General features: G+C 38.4%; 1 protein-coding gene and 1 long non-coding RNA gene across 2 annotated transcripts in view; one reads left to right on the forward strand and one right to left on the reverse strand.

Moving 5' to 3' along the window:
* The window catches only part of LOC311438809 (von Willebrand factor D and EGF domain-containing protein-like), a 177,182-nt gene that overhangs the window by 28,180 nt on the left and 128,250 nt on the right, over nucleotides 1-20,752 (reverse strand). Inside the window, exons 21-25 of the mRNA XM_084523694.1 lie at nucleotides 14,683-15,561; nucleotides 6,098-6,193; nucleotides 5,190-5,285; nucleotides 2,205-2,300; nucleotides 589-684 (exon numbers count right to left, since the gene is read on the reverse strand). Coding sequence (XP_084379820.1) covers nucleotides 589-684; nucleotides 2,205-2,300; nucleotides 5,190-5,285; nucleotides 6,098-6,193; nucleotides 14,683-15,561 — 1,263 coding nt within the window. The remainder of the gene's footprint in view (nucleotides 1-588; nucleotides 685-2,204; nucleotides 2,301-5,189; nucleotides 5,286-6,097; nucleotides 6,194-14,682; nucleotides 15,562-20,752) is intronic.
* Nucleotides 4,293-20,752, forward strand: part of LOC311438813 — a 55,530-nt gene continuing 39,070 nt past the window's right edge. Inside the window, exon 1 of the long non-coding RNA XR_014694330.1 lies at nucleotides 4,293-4,360. This is a non-coding gene — a long non-coding RNA (uncharacterized lncRNA). The remainder of the gene's footprint in view (nucleotides 4,361-20,752) is intronic.

The following is a 20,752-nucleotide window of genomic DNA, read 5'->3' on the forward strand; positions in this document are numbered from 1 at the left end:
TAATAATAAAAAAAAGTTTTCACATACATATCCTAAACTCCCTGGGTGACAGATATTGTTGAGCAATAGAATTGGTAAAAGTGCCAAAAAAAACTATTCCCCCATAAGAATAGAAGAATCAAATATGAATACTGATGCTAAGGTGAAGAGGGAATTTTCAGTAACAAAAACAAAGGCAAGGCTTTGACATTATTAGCCAACTGTCTTAATTAAGCTAGAAGTACGATATTCTGATATTTCTAAGGATCTTGATCAGCTCCTTTGCCTTTGGCTTTATTTTTTTCTCCACAAAATATTTCATGCAAAATAATTAATTTATGTCCAAATACAATGAACATCACTCATTCTGAATGCATGTAATATTTAAGGAGGACTCCAGCAAAACATTCCATTCCCCACGTTGATCTGACATAATGCTATTCTAACTGACAGGCTGGTTCTAGACCCAACATAGTCCTCTATGTGCTGTGATAGAGATGTAGATGAACAGGGCATAAATCAATACTAAATATTCCATTGAACTTGCACAAAAGGGATAAAAACTGTTTATGAGTCAGATTGGAAAGCAAAGGGAAGTTTGTAACTTACTTTTCTGACACCTTCTTCCAGTGTAGCCCTCGGTACAGGAGCACACGTTGGTTCGAACACAGTGCCCACCATTCTTACAAGGAGGAATGCAAACAGCTAGAGGAAGGAAAGGAAAAGTTTAGTGCACTGAAACCATGCCAGGTATCAGTGTTACCTATATATAGCCTCTATTTAGTTGTCTGTGCTGGGAGAAACACCTGCAGAGGCTTTTTGTTCAGTCAGAGTAAATAAGGTGTTTCTCCAAAGGGTGATTCGGTCAGACACCAAGCTGAAAAACTTGATTCTCCCTTGTTTCTGGAAGGACTGTGGGATGTGACTCCTCGCACCTGAGGGTCTTTTTTAGATACCTGCAGTTAAGTGGTAGGAATATCGCAGAGAATCTCTGGTTTTTAACTCTAGCTAAAGGGCTTTTCCAAGGTCTGCTGCCCTTGAAATATAGAACAGTGTTTGATATTTGATAACTTTGTTTTGATACTGTTTCTTCCCCCTTTCTCAATGAAAGTGGAGGAAAGATTTTGCTGTTCTCTAGCACCCATCCACTCTCTCCCCGTACCACTTCCATATTCCACAAATGTAGAGATTTATTTTCAAATTTTAGTTTTGTTTAAACCAGAACTCTTCAGGATAAAAATTCCAAATCACCTAGTTGTTGAAAACCACCTTTTATGTGGAATGCCAAGAGAAAGATCATCAAGCTACAGAGTCTGTATAATTTTCACTCTTTCCTTCCCCCCTCAGCATCACAAAGAGCTTCCAGCAAGCTCTACTTGCAATTAGATTTTTGTTCATGAATCATTCACTTGCAAAAATATTTCCAGGGAAACGAGAGAGAAAGAAAGAGAAATAAACTTCTAATATTGAAATAGGTCTGTTTTGGTAATGACAGTGTATTTATATTCCCAGATTAGGAGAGGTTTTTAAAGCCATTCTTAACACAAGCGTCTGTCAGCTTTTTGAGCTCTAAACTTAAGTTCCTATCTCACATCTGTTCTGCTTGGGCTAATAGGTAGTTAAAGGATTCATTAGTTTGATTTTTGCAGCACAAATGAGTTGAGCCAGAAGCCCAAGGCACTATTAGCCTCAGTTTAGAGCTCTCTCCTTTAGGAGATGGATTCAAAATAAGGTCCTATCACTGGAAGGAGAGATATTTGATCAAATATATGAGCAGGGACCTAAGGAAGTCCTATATAAGTCTCCCACCCACTATACACTAGGATGGTCAAGCAGGTGTTATGGTGAGGCCCATGTGAAGATAAAAAATCATCAGGCTCTGAAATGCAGTGTAGTGCACACTATGGGCTCTGCAAAATGAACAAAGTTGACCCATGCTTTAAAGAGTAATTGAATAGATGTGAATTGGTGATATCACTGACTCCAAAGAGTTTTAAATTAATTGTTTAGTTGTCATTAATGCCATCATAAACAAGTGCTTACTCCGTCACAGTACCATTAAGAACAATTTAATGTGGATTTACGACAGATCATAATATCCAAAAAGCGCACAGGGAGTTATGACAAGGAAAATCTCTGGATATACTGCATGTAGGGGTAGGTAATGATATATTTATATTTTCAGCCTGGATCTTTTATCAACATGATAAATAGGACTCTCTTACCTCTCTGGCACTGTGGCCCATAGAATCCATAAGGACATGCACACGTGTTTGGCCGTACACAGATTCCTCCATTTAAGCACAGGGGATTGCACACAGCTGTATGTGAAGGTAAGATAAATGTATTAATCTGTTATCAGTCTGATTATTTTTTTTTACATTACATACTCTTTTGCTACTGCACATGTCATTAGAATAAATATTTCCAGTAATATTGTGATAAATTTCACACAATCCTTGCTGGTCAGTTGCGCAGGGGCATTTATTCATTGTCATCACGGTGTAAGCATTTCAGTGGTGTTTTAGCATAGCTCAAAGGATGAAATAAAATATAATGTAATAGTTTATTTCTGATATCTTTCTTTGATTTGCACAGCTCATTTGCTTTCACTTTGGTAACCTGACCAAACCTGATCCCAGGGCAGCAAAATGCAGTCATGTTGCATACAGCGTGGGTAACCTGGGGATGGGATGTTAACCATTTGCTACTTTGTCTGAGTGCAGCAGAGCATAGTGGCATTTCGGTGAAGCTGAATAGGTATGCACCACAAAACCTTTGTTTGTTCTGCCTCATTTAAATGCCAGCTACCATGACATATTGGCTTATGCGTCATCAACAAAATCACTGACTTTGCCTGTTTATTTATCCGTTATTACTGTAGATGATATAACAGGCATTAGGAATTAAAAGCTGTCTTGCATATTTCTATGTGGCAAGTACCTGACTGTTGAAAAAAAAAAGTATTAAAAGTATTTGAATTGTGATCTACTTTAATTGGGAAATCACTGTGTGAAGAATAAGGATGCTCATGGAGTTTTCATTATAGAGTGACACTTTAAAGCAGTCTTTTTCCTTCCATCTCTTTCGTCTTTCATTGTCTTACAGAATAGCCCATTAAATAAATTAAATAAATGTAAGCTTAAATAAATTAAGGGTCACTAGAATATTTCAGAAGAACTAAAGGAGAAATAAAATGTCAATTTGGAAAGAGAAAAAAGCAAAATTGCAGTCTCGATGAGAGGCTTTTCTGACTAAGCAGCAATCACTTATGAACTCAAAATGGACTTCATTCATTGCTAATGGTAGATTTGGATTAGTTCCCTCATTGTCCCAGCTAGTTCACAGATGTCCATGCTCTGTCAGTGATTATATTTCCATCGATAAAGTACCCTAAGTTTCTTTTTTTTTTTTTTCCTTTTTTTTTTTTTTTTTTTCCCTTTGATATCTGCATATATCCAGATATTCCTCTAACATCACTTTAGGAAGGAAACCCGAACAGTCTCCACAAAAACCTCTGTCTAGCACACGCAAAACAGTGCTGGAGAACTGAGGCTGATATTCTTTCACCCAAGGTATTGTCAGACAAACAAATCCTGCATCTGCTGTTCTGGGTTGGAAATTACTGTCTCTGTTAGAATAATCCCATTTAAATCTCCCACCAAAATAAAATTGCAAAACTCAAGGAGAGTAATCTCTGGCTGGAAAAGGAGATAGGGGGAACCAGAATAGCGAGCAGTAGTCTCAGTCATTTATGCTGGATCTTAGCTAGGTTAATTTATGTGTCCTCAATAGGTCTGTCATTTACAGCAGTCTCAGGGAGGAGGTTAAAATGACATCGCTCACCTTCCAGGAGAGGTAATGTAGGCTGAAGGTGTCTGAGTCATTTAATATTTGCCATGGCAGAGGCAGACTGCCTCTGTAGCCTTGAGGTCTGGAACTGATTAAGGTACTCCTCATGCTTGCTCCTTTTCATATTTCACTGTTTTGCATGTCTTGTCCCAGGTGAGTGCTATAGTTGTGCCTTGGGAGGAAAGAGTATGCACTCCATCTTTTGCACTTCAGCCCTGAGAGGAAAGTCTGAGCTATAGCTATTCAAATAGGGTTCAAAACCATGAGTCCTGACTAGAAATAGGTACCTAATTCCAGTCCCCACCTCACTCTCACTGACTGATGGAGGTGTTCTTTCCCTGAGCACAGCTTTCGTAGGTACTCTGCCATTATTAAGTGCAGCCAGGAATAGCTAAATATCCTATAGTTAACAGCAGGGGGAGAAAAGTTCTTCTGAACCTACTTTTGTTCTGTCTTATACAGTTAAAAGCCATCTTCTGGAATGGCAAGACAGTCCAAAGATGGACCAAAACAACTCAGTAGTTAATAGGTAAGCTTTTGATAACTTACATTTTTTGGTTTATTTTTCTGCCTTCGACTACATATTAGAACTCCATGTGTAGTTGCTAACTTAGCAGCAGAAGCCACATATAATTTCTTGCATTCCTTTCCTAGTTTAACCAGCCCTTCTTCTGTTCTTGTCCCATAATGTTTAAGTTCTGATTTGACTGTATACTGGTAAAAATCACCAAAAGCTAAACCATTTTTCTTTCTCTCCCACCTTGAGACAAATGTATAGGGTTAAAAGGAACAAAGCATGGAAATTGCATAGATCATGAGCAATGCATTGCCCTCATCTCCACCACAGAGACAGTAGGGCTGCAGGGCAGGGCTCCTTTGAGCTCTCCGTGGACAAGGCCAAAAAAGAGTGATTTTATATCTGTGGCCATGGCAATTTTTGAGCATTTCCACTGAGACTGTAAATCAACATAACTCCAAAATCTCCAGTGAGGACCATTCTCGTTGGCAGAAGCTAACAAGCACCTCCCGAGGTTGTAACTGCTGATGTGGTGAATAACTTTATTTTCATTTCTGTGCACACTAAGAATAAACTCCAGAATCGCGTGAGCTTATAAAAGCTGTAAAAAGATTCTGCTTGTGGGTTTCCTGTAAGTGACCCTGAGATTCACATAAACAGCTAAACTTATGAATACTTATACAATCTCAAAGCCTTCTGAGGTTTTGCCCTTTTCTAGGTCTCCTGCTCTTCTTACATTTTAATTTTTCAAGCAATTCCCGCTCTGACTGCTGAATTGCACAAACCATGTGGATTTCAGGCAGCAAAAGAAATGAGGGACCAGTTATTTCTAACCACTTACCGATTTCGCAAGACGGGCTGCTCCATCCACTTTTGCATTTGCACTCATCTGGTGACACACAGACCCCACCATTATGGCAGTGTCTGTTACACACCACTAGGAAAAGCACAAAGGATCTAAATCTGTTATCAGTAATACCAGTGTGGATCTTAGAGATGCTCTATTACAGCAAATAAATTATGGTTTTAGTCCAAGAGGTAAACTGAGGAATGAATCTGTCTCTTCCCATGCTTTTCTTTCTCTATTCGACCCACTATTTCCATCAGAAATCTTGTATCTAAAATTCTTTGGTCTTTAAGTATTCAAGCTACCCTGTTTCACAGATAAAATTATATTCCTGTCAAGGGCAGCCTGATACTTAAATCAGCAGCAAGGACTGTAATAATGCAAGTGCATATATTTCGCCATTCAGCTAATATAGAAGGGTTTGAAGGCTGATTTTTTTCCCAGATGTTCTATATATTGAGCCTCTTTTGCAACTTATTTTGCACAGTAACACAACTCCTAATAGGCATAGCCTTTTTGTGTTCTCAAAATTAGTGTTACTGCATTCACTCACACTACCTTGAATTTCATAAATGTTACTATAAATAACATGGAGGTTTTTTTTTTTTTTTTTTTTTTTTTCCAGAAGCACTTTTGTGTAGAATATGTTGATATAGATGTGCATATTTTTACATAATACAACTATGTTGCTAGTGAATATATGCACTGAAATAGTTCAGCTACTGTGTTACTTCTATAGTAACTTCTATATAGTATACTTTCCTTGTTATATTCAATCATAATTTTAAGGAGAAATAGAGAAAATTAAAAAGGTTTTTTTTTTTTTTTTTTTTTTTTTTTTTTTTTTTTTTTCTTATCATTTCTGCAAATTCAAACGTGTAATGGGGAAAAAATGTACATACTTGTTTCACATCGAGGACCAACAAATCCATAGGCACAAGAACAGGTATTTCGAGCTACACAAGTGCCTCCATTCTCACATGGTGGATCACACTGCACTGCAAGAAACACAGGCAGAATAAAGCATGAAAAGAAGAAAACACCTCAAGTACTACATTCTGTGAGGCTATGAGCACAGTACTTGTTACTACTTTTCACCATTTTATTAATCCAAGAAGAAATTTGGTTACTGGGAAAACTGCAGGATAAAAACAGGTATCACATTTGTAATGTGGTGGTGCTAACATAGTCGTGCTTAACTTCTGTGCATGCTCATCTGTAAGTACATATTTTTGAAGTCTAAAATGGACTGAATACAAATGTAGCTCACAATACGAAACACCTTGCCCTTCCCTCTGTACAAATTAGCCTCATGGATGTTCAGTAAGCCTTAACAGGTGTCAAAAGTTACCCCAGAGCAGAGGTGAAGTGTTTCCTCTGGTCAGAAGTGTTATAAGGAGATTTGTCAGCAAAATGACAAACATTTAAGCAACAATTTAAATGTTTAATGGGTTGTTTGAGGTCTGCAGACAAAGCAGAAAGTTAGATAATGATTTCTTGATATATTGCAGTATGCAGTGTCATTCTGTGGAAGGGAGCATGTGCAGGTGTATGGCATAAAGCTGGAGATTATTGCAGCTCTGGAAACAGGTTATTTGCTGAAGACACTTATTTGTTTTTAGAATGCTGGTCATTATGAGTCAAGCAATGAACTCATTGATTCCAGAAAAGATCTGAATGTCAGGGACTGTTGAGGGGATTTCACATTGCTTATCTTATCTGCCTAATGAGCTGCTTATTCTGAGCTTTTCATATACGCAGTGGAGAGACAAAAGCTAATTCCCAGCTAGAGTCTTATTTAGGCACATTCCTAATGCCTTTAATTGTTCATGGGCAAGAAAAGTTTACCTTCCTAATCCTAATGACAAAGGTAATCACCTAACATTTGGTATCATGAATACTTGTGTTTGTAACCCTCTAACAAGAGGTACTCTGGTACACCAGATTCCAGAGAGGGAGGGAGAAGGCACTGCTGTAGGAAATGCACTGAAAATTATCCTAAGGAGCCCAGGGTGCAGGAGCAGAGCAAGGTGTGTTTGTCTGCTGTCTCTCACTTATGCCTTCAGAAAAAATACCACAGTGCATAACAGAATGAAAAATATCTATCCACGGGCTTGGGAAATGAACACAGAGAAAAATGTTGTACTTTGGCACACTTTACTGGCAGGGTTGTATCTTCTATAATGGGTATGAAGCTAAGCAAGGTTATTCCAAGGAAAAATGCATGGTAGTGAAAGAAGCTACAGAGATCTGAAAGAAAGCATCTTTCATTTTAAGTATTGATACAAAAAAAAAAAAAAAAAAAAGTTCTTACAAATGTAAAATGGACTGTGTAATTGGAACACTAAAGGACAAATACTTGTGGCACAACAGAATTTAAATGAAGCTCATGCTGTGAAGTCCTCACCTCTTGGCTATCACCAAGCCTTCACAGAAAGCCATTGCATCTGAACTTTGCCATCCAAAACATTATAAAAGCCACTACACATATTTTAATTGCACTTATAAAGACAAACTCCAAGAAAGTACCTTTAAATAAATCCTTTCACACAAATAACATTAAAGAAATATATTTGTTATTAGATCTGCTCTTCAGGTACTTCAGTATTTACATTTCCTGTTACCATTCGGTTATAAGGGTGAAATTTTCAGCGCTGTATTAATATAACTTCAGGATTTGACATGCTTGAGCAGAGGCAACTTGATATAGTTTAGATCCATACTACTCATGCTGGGAATGTCATTAAGCTAAATTTAGTTTTGATTTGATGGGCTATAAGGTTTAGACATTTCCAATTCAGCATGTGTTTAGCTGAAATTTGAAGTGTACATCGGGGGAAAAAAATAATTTAAAAAATCGACATTTTCTGGACAGCTAAATAGATTTGGTTTAGACCCACTAAAGCAGTTAGCATCACACTTCTCCAAAGTTCTTCTGATCCAGCCACTGGCAGCAGCTCAGAGCAGGTCAGAGGCTCAGGCAGCTCAGGGTCTCATGCCCTTAGGGCAAACAGCAGGCAGTGGTCCGTGATGAAATGGCAAGGGGAAGAAAGGTGAAAGAAATGGAAGCTGTTTTCAAAGAAATTTGTTAAACTTTTTAAATTGCAGCTCTATATTTGTAAGCCACCTCTCGTGTTCAGGGGCTTGCCATAGATCTCGCTGAAGTCAATGACACCTTCTTGCTTTGAAACAGGGGTGCCAGCCTGACCTGTGTGCACTTGAAACATCTTAATTCCTGCGTGCTTGGGTAAGCACAGGACTTGCTTACAAGGGATTGCTGTGCAGGTAGAAATTACAGCAAGTTGAACTGAATGACTTTCTATGCATAGAGACTGGGAAACACAAAACCTGGGAAAAATGTACTTTTTGAAGTACATGAAATATGTTTCCTTTCCTGTAGTATGATGGTTGCATAAAGCCTCTAGGTCTCTAAGTGCTATACCAAGCGCAGTGACATTCAAATGTATTATGCTTTATTTCAGCGTGTTTTGTGTATAGCACTTAAAGTAAATGTGTCCATTTGAATAGACTGCTTTCCATCTGGCCTTTACACATTTTGAGATGCATCTGAACTGTCAGAAAAGAACATAGTATTTTATATATTCAAATAATTAGATCTTATTGTGACGCTTAATAGTAAAACACTTAAAACTATTCTATTATTGGTGAATAGCAGAAGATAAAAACTGAACACTGGCTGCAATGGCAGTGGGAGAGCAACGTTCACCTAAAAAAACATTTTCCTCAGTAATAGAAATATACTGTTTATGTCAAATTCTTTTCCAAGACTTTTATCTTTCATCTTCTAGAATGAACATTTTTTTTTTTTTTTCCCATAACATTTGCTAAATTGTACAAAGGTATTGCAGTGTTTTTATACTAAACATTTTTGGATGGTATAAGATAACAGTAAAGAGAAAAACATTGTTGCAAATGGTCAATCTTGCTGTCAAATGTATATGTTTTTGTTCATAATTTAAAGTCTGGAGGTGAAAATGGAGAAGTCCATTATTGTTTTATTTGAAAGGGCTTTTTGGAAAATGTCCTCAAACTACTTTTTTTTTTTTTTTTTTTTTTTTTCCATTAAAATGAGATCATGCACTTTTTATGGGTTTCTCTATGATAACTTTGGGGAAACTCAGAAATACTAGAAGATGTGTTGGTTCCTCCATTTCTGATACCCTAATCAGCAAATAGCTTCCAGGGCAGAGTTATTGCTTGACATCTCAGCAGCAAATTACCGCCTGTGCAGCTCAGCCTGGCAGGTCCTGGACTTGCACTACTAAGGCAAGGCTCAGAGGTGTGAGGTTACCTGCAGTTTCAGTTTAAAATGTGAAAAACAATCAGGTCAGGAGTGTAGACTACCCAGTTTCCTGTAATTACTGAGCTACAATTATTTTCTTTCAAAGATGTGCTAACCTACTTTCCTAGATGTGCAGATGAAGTTTTAATATGTGCAGCACAAGGGAGGGAAATAAATAAATAAATAAATAAATAAATAAATTGTAAGCTATCCAGATTATTGATTTTGCTCTTTAACAGACATGGAGTAAAGCCTCTCTTTTGCATGACTTTAACAGAGAAAGGCAATAAAGCGTAGGGTTAAATCATGTATTAGTCCAATTAAAATAACTCATATGCATACTTAAATAGTCCAGCAGCCCAGAGTCCATTTATGAAATAAATACCCATCATAGCAAATAGAAAATTAACAAGATTAACTTGACTGACTAAATTGGGAGTACATATGCAGACAACAGTTCTGGTTAGGCTGTACTAATGGATTTTGTTTTGTGAAATGTCAGCTGAGTGCTCATCTGCAGTCAAAAAAGCAAATAAAATGTTAGGAATTGTTAGGAAATGAGCAGAGCACAAAATGCCAGACTTTATTATGGCCTGTATCCATGGTGAGCTGCATCTTAAATACCATGTGCTGTTCTGATCCCCCTGGCTTGGAAAAGCTATAGTAAAAGTGGAAAAGATACAGAAAAAAGGTGACGAGGATAACCAGAGTTACAGAAGAGCTTTTGTACAAAAAACAGTAGATTAAGTCTTCGGGAAAAACAAAGCTTAGGGGGAATAGAGTGTAAAACTACAAAATTATGTGGGGGCTGGAAAGGTTGAACAGGATATGGTTGCTTACTGTTTCTTGCTGTGCAAGACAGACAGATGTAAAGCTAGCAGGCAGCTAGTTTGAAGGAAGCTCACAGTTCCTCTTTGAAGCTCATCGGTAGGACTGTGGACAGCAACTTTGCAGGGGTTCTAAAAGCATTTGGGTAAACTCACAGAAGTATATACTGGAAGGAGATACCAATTACAAAGACATCACCTTTTTTTTTTTTTTTTTTAAACACATCCATAACTTGCTGGGAGACTATTCTGGACAGTATTCCTACATATATATATATATATATATATATATATATATTTTTTTTTTTTCCCAAATAATTCTGGACATCTGCTGTTAGCAGCTGTTGGAGACAGAGGAAGGACTTTTGGTTTGATATGGTAGAGCTTTTTGGGTGTAAAAATGTCAGACCAAACAAATGTCAGCTAACTGATGTTTTAGCCTAAGGTTGTATCCTGAGGTTGGAATACATTCCCAACTACTTTATCTTTCCCATTATTGTGAAAATTATTTGGTTTTGTAATGTCAAGGCAATGGTGTATTTTTAACTCCTGAGCAGAAAGTGTGACTGCTGCTGTTCAAAAATTTCCCTTCCCTCTGAAAATACTGAGCAATGCTTGTAAAATAACCCAAGAGTTTTACTGATTTAACATTTTTCAGAAAACATTTTGTATCTAAAGTAGCACGACTTTATTCTCCACAGGAAGTCTGAGGAACTTTTATGACTACTAAAAACTAGAAATATAATAGTCCTTAACCATCACCTAATCTTAAATGGTTTTAAGTTATTGACTTTATTTTACAGAACTGTCTGATTTTTTAGCTGTAGTTTTAGTAACCAGCCACTCCCTATTGAACAAAGTTGGGGTTAGAGAAATAAAAATAAGGATGACCAGGAAAGTGGCATAAATTTGTGTTTTTCTTCAGCGTTCAGGTTTAGGTCGCTCAGAAAGAAGCACAACAAAAACGCCCTGAGCAGAATTTTTTGTTTGCTTCAACCCTGTTATCGAGTGGAAAGGACATGTTCCACCTTAGGGCACCCTAAGGAGCTCAAGAAACATAACAGCTGCTCTCAGACAGTGCCATATGCACAGACCCTGGTGAATAAAATGAGCCCAGGGAAAAACCAGCATTTGTTTCCTTGTCTAGTGGATATCGTGTCTTTGGAAGTGCAGGCCTCCCCACTGCTGTGGGGAGAACAGAGGCAGGCCGGCCAGTAATGGCTCTCGTGTGGCTAACACTAACAAATATTTTAGAGTATTAGCCTCTAATGTCACAGTGAGGTGTTCAAAACAATGTTTGAACTAGTTACGCATTAGTAAAGGACTATTTTGTTTAGTTACTGCTATAGTGAGCTGAAATGTCCAAAGCTCTGTAGGTGTTAGGACACTTCTGCAGTGCACTTTGGCTGGTGATAGGGACTGTCCTGTAACACTGCTAAGAGTGTACCATAATAGTGTGTTGGGGTTTTGGTACGTATCTTTGAAAAGGACATGTAGAGTGGAAATTACCTATTTCAAAACCTCCCTCATCACCAGAGGAACTCTTGGCTAAGTTTACTCCACAAAGAAAAGCAAGCATGTTCTGCAAGTGAATATGCAGAGGAATGCAGTGGACAACTGTAGGCCTTATTTCTCCTGCTTATTTTTTATTATAGCATAGGTGATGTCAGCTTTCTCCAAAATGCTCCTCTGAAATGATGTGTGTCAAGGCCTTGCCTATTTAGCAGGCTTGCCTTGACATTAGGCCGCAGATAAATCATAATGCTGCCTTTGTTCAGGAAGATGAAAAAGCTCTGCAAGCTGAGAACCTGGCCAGCTGTAGGAAGGGGTACGGGAGTAGGGATTAGATCCTCGAGGAACTATTTCACTTTGGCTCATCCTCGGAGTAATTAGCTGCTGACAGAAGTAAGAGAATTCAGTCCCTACTGCTTTTTATGTCAAAGCAAGCTGGGTAAAAGCAAGGTCCTACTTCTTACAGATGACAAAGTTGTTGGTACTGAAGGGAGTGATCAAAACAGACAGTGCTAAGAGCATGTGAAAATATCTCATTTTAGTTTTAGATACTTGAGGGTAAGCCAAACACATTGAGATCTAGTTCTGCTCCTGCAAAATAAGGCAGAAGATCGGACCTAGTGATCCATGGGGTCTCCTCCAGCCTGGACTCCCGTGGCCCAAAGCAGAAAAACAAAATGGGGGGAGAGGACGTGTGACTAAAACGGGGCAACATGAGGGGCTTGTCCAAAGGGATAAGAATATTAAAGAATCAAAATCTTGCATGATTTATTTTAGAAGACAAATTCATTTTCAGGATGCTGCTTATTTTTTCTCTACCAGTCCCTCCAAGCTTAATTTTGAATCCACACAACAGAAATTAAATAGATAAATAAATATACATTCTGTCACAAGATAAATACCACTCAGTAAAGCATTTATCATCTCAGAGTATTTTCAGGAACTCTTATTAAACAAAGGTCACATCCCCTCAAGCTCCACATGTATTAAACCTTGCTAGCGATGGGCTGTTCCTTTTATCTCGGTGAATTTCGGCATCAAATGAGGTGGTGACAGTTCTCAACAGTATCTAAGGCTGGGCATTTTTGCTCGCTTGCCATGCATGCTGCATCAAAGTCTGAAGATTTCACAAAGTTTTGTCTCATCTAAGCTTTGATCACTTGCTCATTTTTGCCTCTGCCTGCTCTAAGAGGGTACTGCTGTTTTGTGGGAAATCAGTACGATCGTGGCTGCATCGTCAGGTGCTGATAGCAGACATTCTGGCAAGGCCTTAATGCAAGGAACTGTTGTCATCTTTCTCCTTCATCTGTCATGATCAGCCAGCTGCATCTGACATGCAAAGAGACACCAGCAGCTGGAGGTACAATGGATGCTCTTCACACAGAGCCGGCGGCAGAGGCATTCCTGGCCCTACTCCAGGACAGCAGTCGCAGGTGCGCATAGCAGCTCAGGGTGAAGCAGACAGGCTTATTATTGAGTCAGGTGATGTGGTCAGTGACAGGAGACAAATAAAGGATGTTTGTGTACCATGTCATCAAGCCCCGAGACGGAGAATGATGTTGGCAATAAGCTATTTCAACTTAAGGACTCTCTAGAGAGGTTTTCTGTAATTCCAGTAATTGAAGAAAACATCTCGCCTTGTGAGACAGTAAAAGGCACAGGTAGATTTATGTTTTAAGGACTGTACTGATGGGCATACTAAATTTATTTATACACTGGCAGCTGAATATCTGTATTTGTAAATATTCATCTGTACCTAGGCCTTGTCTTTGAGGGGAGGCCATCCTGCACTCCAGCTTGCTTTGAGCTTCCCTTGGTGTGTTTCCAGCTCCAGGCATAAAAGATGGGGTCTTTCTTGATGGGCTAAAAAAACCTTCAGCTCTTTATAAGGGTCATTTCAGAAATGTGCAAATAGGTGAAAATTACAGCACGCAGGATTATAGTAATTTTTCCTTATACATTTTGCAGCAAGTCTCCAGGACTGCTCTAAGCTCAGAGGGCTGCAATGCTGCTAGGGGCTTTACACTCCCAAAAAGACTCGGGAGCAGCAGGGAACCCCAGGGGTGCTAAGCCCTGCTGAGACCCTGCCACGCCTGTCTGCTGCAGGCACAGGATGTGAGAAACCACTGGCAAAAGAAAATTAAATAGATTACTACAAATTGAATAGACTCACTACATTTTTGCTTTGTGTAATGAAAGGCCAATTAAGACATCAACTTATCAGAAGGATTTCAACAAAAGGTATAATTAACGAGAGCCAAGTCAGAGAACTCATTGTTTTAGAAATGTGTGTAATGCTATTGCTTTACTGAGGTATTCTAAAATGCCTAATAAATAAGTCAATATATTGTGAAAACTCTTCTGGTGCTATACATTTCAGATGACAGGTTCAGTTTTGTATTTGGGGTATCAGATAGATATTTAAAAATAATTTTTAAGATAGCAGAACAATTAGTTTTTCATAGAATATGTGTTCTATAGACAAATAGAGTAAATTTTACTCTTTCCCACAAAGTTTTATATGTTTTCAAATGTAATGATTTCAGTAAAATGAATCTGGCCTTAAGCAAGGGCAAGCAAGATCACAATCTAGTCCTGGTTTCAGTAGATTAGATATTATCAAGTAAATATGTCATTTTTGTAAACAGAAAGAACTTCTGAGTAATAGAATAAGTTTTTCTATTATTTTAAAATGTAATTGGCTTTGAAAACCAGTGTGATCTCAGTTGGCAACGTCTGTAAATTTATAATCAAAACTATTTATAATTTTTTAGAATGAATTTATTTATACTTATAAATATATTTAAAGGCACAAAGGAATTTGGAAGAGGATTTTCCTCCTTACCTTCACACGTAATTCCATTACCGCTGTATCCCATGGGACAAGACCCACATTTAAACCCTCCATCTTCGTCTGGCTCACACTGCACACCACTGAAGCACGGCATGTTAGCACAGATGACATCCTGACGTGTCCTACTGATGGTTTTTGGCAGTTCCACATAGTCCATTGCTGCCTTGTATGCCTGCCTGAGCGCTGCAGTCTGTGCTGGGAGCCTTGCTGGGGGAACAGGTGGGATGCTAGCACCCTGGGGGGCTGTGTCAAGGGAATGACCTAATGAATGAAAAGAGGGTGTGAGGTGTGTTTCCAAAGAAGATGCTCTTTGCTGCTCTGTCAGGAAATTTGGGGAGGGTTTGGTCTTTGAGACTGTGACTCGACTGGGCCATTTCCTGGGAAAATAGCTGTATCTGGAACAAGCTTGCTGAGCAGCATGTTGCCTTGCAAAGAATGAGCTTTCATTTGTGTTGCGATGAGAAGGAGCCGACCGTGTTGGACCTGGTTTGTACTGCTTAAAATGCACAGCAGTAGGAGTTGTCACAGTGACAGCTGCTGTTCTGGGGTCTGGTTCCTCGTGCAGAAGGAAAGTGTGTGCATCACTTCTTTTGTCAAGAAAAGTCTGTTTCTCAGGTGCTGTGGACTCCATAACATATTTTTTTTCTGACAATGTCTGAGCCTCGGAAATCTTCCTTTTCATTGTAAGAAATGGAGTGTTAATGACTGTGTGGTTTCTTTCCATAAAGTACGTAGTTTGTTGTCTTGGAATTTGGGTTTGGGAAAGAAGGGAATATATGTTTCTTAATGTCTTGCCTTCATGGTGAGAGCCTCTAGCATCTTCATTATTTCTCTCAGCAACATCCACACGGCTTTGGGAAGATCTTGAATCTAGGGCAGAAGGAAGATATATACCAGTCAAATTTGCCAGTTTAGTGTTTAAAGAAACCACTATGACCATTTAGATTATGAGCAAACAACAGAATATCAATTCTAGAAGTAAATGCAATAATCTGCCATCTGTGCTAAGGACTTATCTATGCTGGCTGGTGTAGAAATGTCACAGTATTGTCTCCTATAGATGACAATAGCACTGGATGCATGGGGAACTACAATACAGAAAATTACAGAATAAGTTTATGAGCTAGATGAAATATAATTGTGCTGGTTTAATATTAAGACTAAGGTAGTGACTCTCAGTGGTAGCCAGGCATTATTTTTTAAGGATCAGCACTGAGCTTACAAGGGATAATTGCAGCCAGGCAAAAACACTTGCCATGCTGTTTTACTAGTTTCAACCTATGCTAGTCCATGAGGTTTTGGCACTGTGTGCCATTCTCTCATGCTCCCTACAGTTGTTGACCACCTGATCTAGCATTTATTTCCGACTAACTGTATATTTTTCAGTAGCGTACTGGGAAATGTTCTGCTATACAGTACCGTGTGCAGAGATTTTCAAGTTCTTTCAGTCTAGGAGTAAGACAAGACATTGCAGTTTGGGACAGATAGATATCAGAGATGGAGAAATAAAGAAATGATAAGACCATACTTGGCAAGATAACTTGCTAGCCAGATTCTAGTCCAATCACATCAGTGTATAACGATGCAATGCTTTTGTAGTCCTTATGGCAAAGGAAAGTTTGAGGAAAGCATGTAAAGGAGACAAATGGAAAACCTTTGTTAGTACTGTGTACAGCTCCCTCCAGACGTGAGGGGCAGCATGTAAGAAAGGCTGCTGGTTTGTAACTGTCACCCACTTGTTACAAAGCCAGCTACCTTTTCAGTAGTGTAAGGAGAGATGATAGATGGGGAGAGGCTAGTCTGTGAAGGGCCTTGAAAGTGGAGACAAGTAGTTTGAATCAATACTTTCAGGAAGATTAATGGCTATCTGCTGACTCTAATGAATGGAAGAAGCTATTTTTAACCACTTCTGGCATACTCACTCCATAGGAAATGGAATGTATTGGATCCTGAACAAAAAAAAACTCACTTGGTTCTAGGGTTAACCCCACGTGGGATGTAGCTCTACTTTTTAAATATAAATATTAATCACTTTCATAAAACTCCTACTGATGTAGAAATTAGTCATAGTTAGCAAGAAAAAGAGATAAAGACACTTGGCAAAGGTCAAAAATAAATTTAGAGCATTGACTAGATCAAAGGAAAACCTGGCATCCAAAGCTGTGCTTATTTGGCCGATAAACAGTGTCATTCTTCTGGCTGATGAGTTTTTGTTGCCCTGAAGCATCACGTTTTGGAGTGGTGTATGGTAGTAGATCAAGTTATGGGCATCAATAGTAGGTAAATACGTGGATTTTACTGTCCAAGGCAAGGCTGATGAATGATGAGATGCACAGAATGGAAGAAAGGAGATGGTGAGGAGGAGAGGACATCAGTGATGAGCATAAGAAGATAGGAGAAGTCAAACAATTTTTTAAAATGAACCTAAGAAAGAAAGATGAAAGAAACGTCTCCACAGAAAGTTATCAGCAACAGGTGATTATTGCTGCCCTTAGAAAGCTTGATTCAGGGACCAGAAATCAACAGGAATGACAATGAGGGGCCAAATGACCTTTCTAACAAATTTCTTAAATGAGCACTGATTATAGCTTTGAGCTCCTTCCACTGTATTGTAATCAAATGTAATCCTCCTAGCTGAATTTTAGTGACTGCTGAGGGGGTCAGGCTGTATATCTGAGAAATGAAAGTCTTTTATTTCCTTATTAGATGATAACTGATATGCCCATCCTGCAAATAAGCTTCTGTCTTCCCATTTTTAGGGGAAGCATGATGTTTTTGGAGTGCACCTATAGCAATGCTTTTTTTTTTTTCCTTTTTTTTTTTTTCCTTTTTTTTTTTTTTCCACCTCAAATAAAACTTCCAATGAAGAGTAAATATTTTGGTTGTTTGTTCATCACATGTACGGATTAAGGTCCCTCATCCACTTTGTACAGGCCACCAAACTTCATAAGATACTGTCACAGGAACTTTGGTATTAGTCAAATGTGGCTACATCAGTGTCCTTTCAGCTTGCATTTTATCATAGTTTTACTTAAAAAGATACTGTGCAATTTAGTTAGGATTAGAATCTGACAATATTTTTCTGAAATTCCTGAAAATTTATTTCTGTAGTTTTCTAGATATCCAAATACACCAAAACAAAGAAATATAGCAAAAGATTGCAGACCTAGTTGTCTGTAGTCAGCAACTTTCTCAAATTCTGTATTACTTCAATTTATTTTCCTCACAGTCGATCAATATTTTCAAATGTATAACCCATTATCAATGCAGAAGTGTGATTGTGTGAATCTGGTTTTCTCTGTGATGCCACAGTATGATTACATATTGGACTGGATGAAAATAACATAAAAAATGACAAGGCAAAGTGCTCAAGGTTATGTGACAGTACAAAAATACATTTTCACTACCGTTGGTATTTCTGCCTATACTAACAGGGAAATGTGCAGCAGTGGGAACAACTGAGTTTATTTTCCATGGACTTGGAAAAGAGACTGAGAATTTGATGCTTTGTTCCAGCTGTGCATAGAAGGGGCTCCATTCCTATCAAGAATTACACCACTGTAAGCACAATGTAACACCAGGAAGGATCAGGCCCTGCAAAGATAGATGCCTTTGTTTTCTCCCATCTGTGGAAGATTAGAACAAGGGTGACAGAGACCAGATTTCAGAGACAGAAGTTTAAATACCTAATCCAGCTCAACACCAGGACACTTTCCATCTGTTTAGGAATTCCCCTACATGAGAACCCCTCAGCCATTGTTTTGCCTGGTGTTTGAAGTACCTCGTACTGCTTGTGCTAAGATTAGAAATCAGAATCATCATAACCAGTATCTGGCTCGTGCTTGCCAATGCCATAATGGCATTGTTAAGGCACAGCAAATTCTGATTTCTTCTCTCGCCTGAATTGCATTTTGTAGTGACCTACTAGATTACTGTATATGAAGAGGATTATGTTCATTCTGGAGATAATAAAACAGCTATATAACCTAGTGAAAATAGGAGTTCATAAACAGAGCAGACACTCGACAGTATCTTAAACCCAGAGTAAGTTATCACCACTGAAACACAGTAAAGAAATCTAATATATTTTCTCTCTTTTGAGTTTCTGTCTCTTCTTTTTTGCATTTTCAAGCTTTCAGAAACAGGCTACATCTAGACTTGGATTAAGAGAAATCACATCCCCTCCTGACACCAATCATTTCTGTTTCCAGAGAGCCAGCATTTCATACTTTGCCTGGGACATGGTGGACTAAGTCAGTGACCCAAGTGTCATTCAGCCAAGCCTTCACTTAGCCTCAAGCACCTCCGTACCTTCCTTCCCAAGCAATTTGCCTTGGAAACAGCCCCACTCTGAGCCACAACTAGCAGCTGACACCTCAAGCTCTTGCTGTAAATTTCTTGTAGACATGACTAGTTGCTTCCTCTTCATTGCTGTGCTTCTCTTCTACAGCTATTAGAGTAAGAAATTTAAATTTATTTATTTTTTTAAATGTAAGTGTAACTTTTTCATGCATTAACAAGTAGCAGACACTATCAGCATATGCAATCTCTGTGTTGTAATCCAGGTGTTGCTCTGTCCTTATTTTCTACTAAAAAGTCCCCAGACAGCCTACTCTTCATCTGGAGACTGGTTCCCTCTCCTTAACAAGATCATCTGTTGATGGTTTATTCCCCCTCTCAGTTCAGAGTGTTATGGGTACCTTTAATTCTGATCAGGTTGCAACCCTTTCAGAATTCTGTGAGTAGTTTAAGAATTCATCTCATTATTAACACAATTCAATAAATTTACAATTTGTGTAGTTTTAGAGCTATTAACATTTAGTAGTACATGCTGTGTAGCACATTTCTCATTCAGAAGAATGTCGACGCAGAAATGCTCTTCTGACATATTGCGCTATGTGGGTCATCATTTAAAATTTGAAACATCTACCAGCACATATATCTTATTTAAAATGTCAAGATAGAACAGAAAAATTACACTGGTCTAAGAAGCCTTGTTACCAGAGTATTAGGGATCATCCCATTTATCTCTCTATTTTTTTTGCTTTAATATTTTTTTTTCTCTGTATTTACTTGGTGAGAAAGGGAAAACGGAGCAGTTGTCAATAGGAAGCTCTAGGGAGATTCTGTTTTTCCATCAACTCTTAATCTGCTGTTTTATTTGATTAAGTTCTGGCATAACTTCTTTCTCTATTCTGAATCCATTTAATTCCTACATCTTCTCTTTAGCCATCCAAGCATACCCTAAAATCTTCCCACTCACAACTGTTTAGAAATGAAACTTTGATTCTCCCGTCCTTGCTTTGAAGTATCCTTAATTTCCCTATGCTTAGATGCTGGTTGAATTTCCCCAATCACTGAAGTCCCTTCACTTACAATCACGAACAGTAACTCCCAGAATACCCAACTGGAAATATCCCTCAACTCCCTTAACAGAGGTACAGCTTTGATGTCCCAAATTTTACAGAAGTTGTAATCCCAGGATTATTTTTGTAGGAACAAAAGAGCTTTAAAGGCTAAGATTGGAATATTATTATAAATTTTGACAGTAGCTTCAGTTTAGAAATCATGATGCTTTACCTATTTTTTATGCAAAAATTGAAAAGTCAGAGGTGTTGTAAAAGATTTTAGGAACACATATCACACACAAAATAAGCACAGAGAAAAGTTAATCCCCTCTTTGAAAAATGTGGAAGTAGAGGATACCAGTAATAACTTTTCTGTAAGAAGTGTCCAGATCTCGAATTCACAAATCAGAAAGATGTGAAGCTCTGTGTGTGAGCCACTAGCTGTGCATAGGCAGACAGAATAAACCAGCCAGGCTATTTGGTTCATGCTGGGCTAATGCAGCTCGACAGCTTGTGGACCTAACGTGCCCTACATCCAGACAGGTCAACACATGAGCAAAGCAATTGCACTGCTCTGCATCCATCTGTACAGGCATATTCAGCCTCAGTAAAATCCATGTTTTCAAAGCATCATTTCTGTGCCAGGTTAATTCATTCACTCATTGCTTTAATAATAAAATTAAAAGGTGAACATCTAGTTCACTGTCCCTGAG

This window comes from Aythya ferina, assembly GCF_964211825.1.
Source record: "Aythya ferina genome assembly, chromosome: 6".
NCBI lineage: Eukaryota > Metazoa > Chordata > Aves > Anseriformes > Anatidae > Aythya > Aythya ferina.